General features: G+C 48.8%; 1 protein-coding gene across 1 annotated transcript; it reads left to right on the top strand.

The window, feature by feature from the left end:
* The first annotated feature begins 718 nt into the window (after positions 1 to 718).
* Positions 719 to 1,988, top strand: LOC137572520 (uncharacterized). Its single transcript, XM_068284259.1, has 2 exons — positions 719 to 1,849; positions 1,905 to 1,988. Exons 1-2 carry the CDS (start codon positions 719 to 721, stop codon positions 1,986 to 1,988), a joined length of 1,215 nt encoding a protein of 404 aa, XP_068140360.1.
* The last annotated feature ends 328 nt before the right edge of the window (positions 1,989 to 2,316 follow it).

Genomic DNA, 2,316 nt, shown 5'->3' with positions numbered 1-2,316 from the left:
TGCCATAATAATTAAGGCGGATAAGGGGACTTCTTATGCGGATATGCTCAGGATGGTCACCAGGCGTGAAGATGGGCGGCTAAGCTGCGTTAAAGATAGCGTTGCAAGGGCCAGAAAGACTCAGAATGGCGACCTGTTGTTGGAGTTAAAAGCTTAGGATGGAGGCAACAAGCTGCAAGAAGAACTGAGCAGTGTACTGGGAACAAGCGCCAAGATTCGCACAGTCACTGATGTGACACATCTCGAGTTACGCAAACTGGACTGCCTGGTAACAAAAGCAGATATTATTGCTGCTATAACCAGTGCAACTGGCACCGGCTCAAGCCAAATAATGGTGAAGGCGTTGAGACCCACATTCAACGAAACCCAGATGGCAATTGTTTGCTTGCCACAGAATAGTGCGGCAATTCTCCTGAAGATAAAGGACTTTGTCGTTGGCCTGTTTAAATGCCAAGTTAAACAGAGAACAGCCACACAAAGGTGTTATAAGTGCCTAAACTTTGGACACGTTGCCGCTAAATGCAACAGCAGCATAGATCGGACAAACTGGTGTTTTAAGTGTGGACAGACATGCAACATGTGGACAGACAGCGACATGCAACGAAGCCCCAAATTGTTTTAACTGCGCAGCGATAGATCGCGACCCCAGAAACCATATTGCTGGTAGCAAAGAGTGCCCCCCCTGCCCCAAAACAGGAGAGCAACCAACCTGTCTATAATGGTTAAGTTCATGCAGTTGAATCTTAATCATTGTGCAGCTGCGCAAAGCTTGCTCGCGCAAACGGTGAGGGAATTAGATGTCGCTATTCTTAGTGAGCCATACAGAGTAGGGGCTAGCAGCCTGTGGGCAGCGGATATAACTGGCAAAGCGGCTATTTGGACCTGTGGCAAAAACCCACTGCTCATCCAGTCTGTGCAACGAAACAACTGTTTTGTGCGGGCAAAAATAGATGATGTATGGCTCTACAGTTGTTATTTGGCACCATGCCTAAACATACGTGAATTTGAGGCTGTGCTCGATCAACTTTCTGCAGACGTGCGTGGAAAGACCAAAGTAGTTGTTGCCGGCGATTTTAATGCTTGGTCTGAGGAATGGGGCAGCAGCTCAACAAACGCGAAGGGCCGCACTGTACTCGAAGCATTCGCCACCTCAGATCTGGTAGTCTTGAACACAGGCAGCGAGTTCACATTTAACAGAGCGGGCTACGGCTCTGTCATCGACGTGACCTTCACCAGCAGGCAAATTTTTAACACAGCTAAGTGGGAGCTTTGCAGCCATTATACAGCCAGCGACCATACAGCAATCATGTGCACTATTGGCGACAGTCCAGCAGCAGCTGCAGTTACACCGGACAAACCAAAAATGTACAGGGTGGACACACTTAATCCGGAAACATTTGCATCGACATTATGCTTTCCAACCATGGTAGGAGATGCTAATGATCTATCTAGGAAATTAATGGCCGCCATTACTGCAGCATGCGACAGCAGCATGGCCGTACGCAGGATTCATAGCAGGCACAAAAGGTCTGTTTACTGGTGGAATGCTGGAATTGCTGAGGCCAGGAATAGATGCCTGAGGGCGAGGCGATGTTACCAGAGAGCCCGGGGACAAGGAAACTTCACCAGCCTGCAGCAAGAATATGCTGATCGCCGCAGATTACTCAACAGGCTAATCAAGGATAGCAAGCGTAAGTGCTTTTTGGATCTGTGCAACGAGGCTGAAATTGACATCTGGGGTATGGCATACAAGCTAGCCATGAAAAAGCTTAAGGCGATAAAGCCAGCAGCACCGTTAGAACAACATATGGAGCATATCGTTAAAACGCTGTTCCCAAGTACGTCAACGGTATTGCAAAGGAACGACAGTCCCACGTTAAGCGAATACAGCCCGGTAACTACAGAGGAGGTGCTATTGGCAGCAGGGCACCTGCAAGACAACAAAGCCCCTGGCCCCGATGCAATTCCTAACAAAGCCATTAAGCTAGCTGCCCGCTTGCAGCCGGAAAAATTTGCGGATGTATTTTCCAAATGTCTCAAAGAGTGCACGTTTCCCGAAATTTGGAAAAAGCAGAACCTGGTGCTTATTCCGAAGCCGAACAAGCCGCTTGAAGATCCTTCTGGCTACCGACCACTCTGCATGCTTGACGCTGCGGCGAAAATGCTAGAGAAAATCATCAGCACAAGGCTGGAAGCAGCTATCTCACAGGCTGGAGACCTTTCGCCCATGCAATTTGGATTCAGAAAGGCCAAATCCACGCTGGATGCACTATCGACAGTAGTCGACATAGCGGAGAAGGCGATTGAAGGGCAACG

The sequence above is a fragment of the Drosophila tropicalis genome, unplaced genomic scaffold (assembly GCF_018151085.1).
Source record: "Drosophila tropicalis isolate 14030-0801.00 unplaced genomic scaffold, ASM1815108v1 contig_377, whole genome shotgun sequence".
Taxonomy (NCBI): Eukaryota; Metazoa; Arthropoda; class Insecta; order Diptera; family Drosophilidae; genus Drosophila; species Drosophila tropicalis.
The sequence above is the reverse complement of the archived record's forward strand: the minus strand, read 5'-3'. Positions and strand labels throughout refer to the sequence as shown.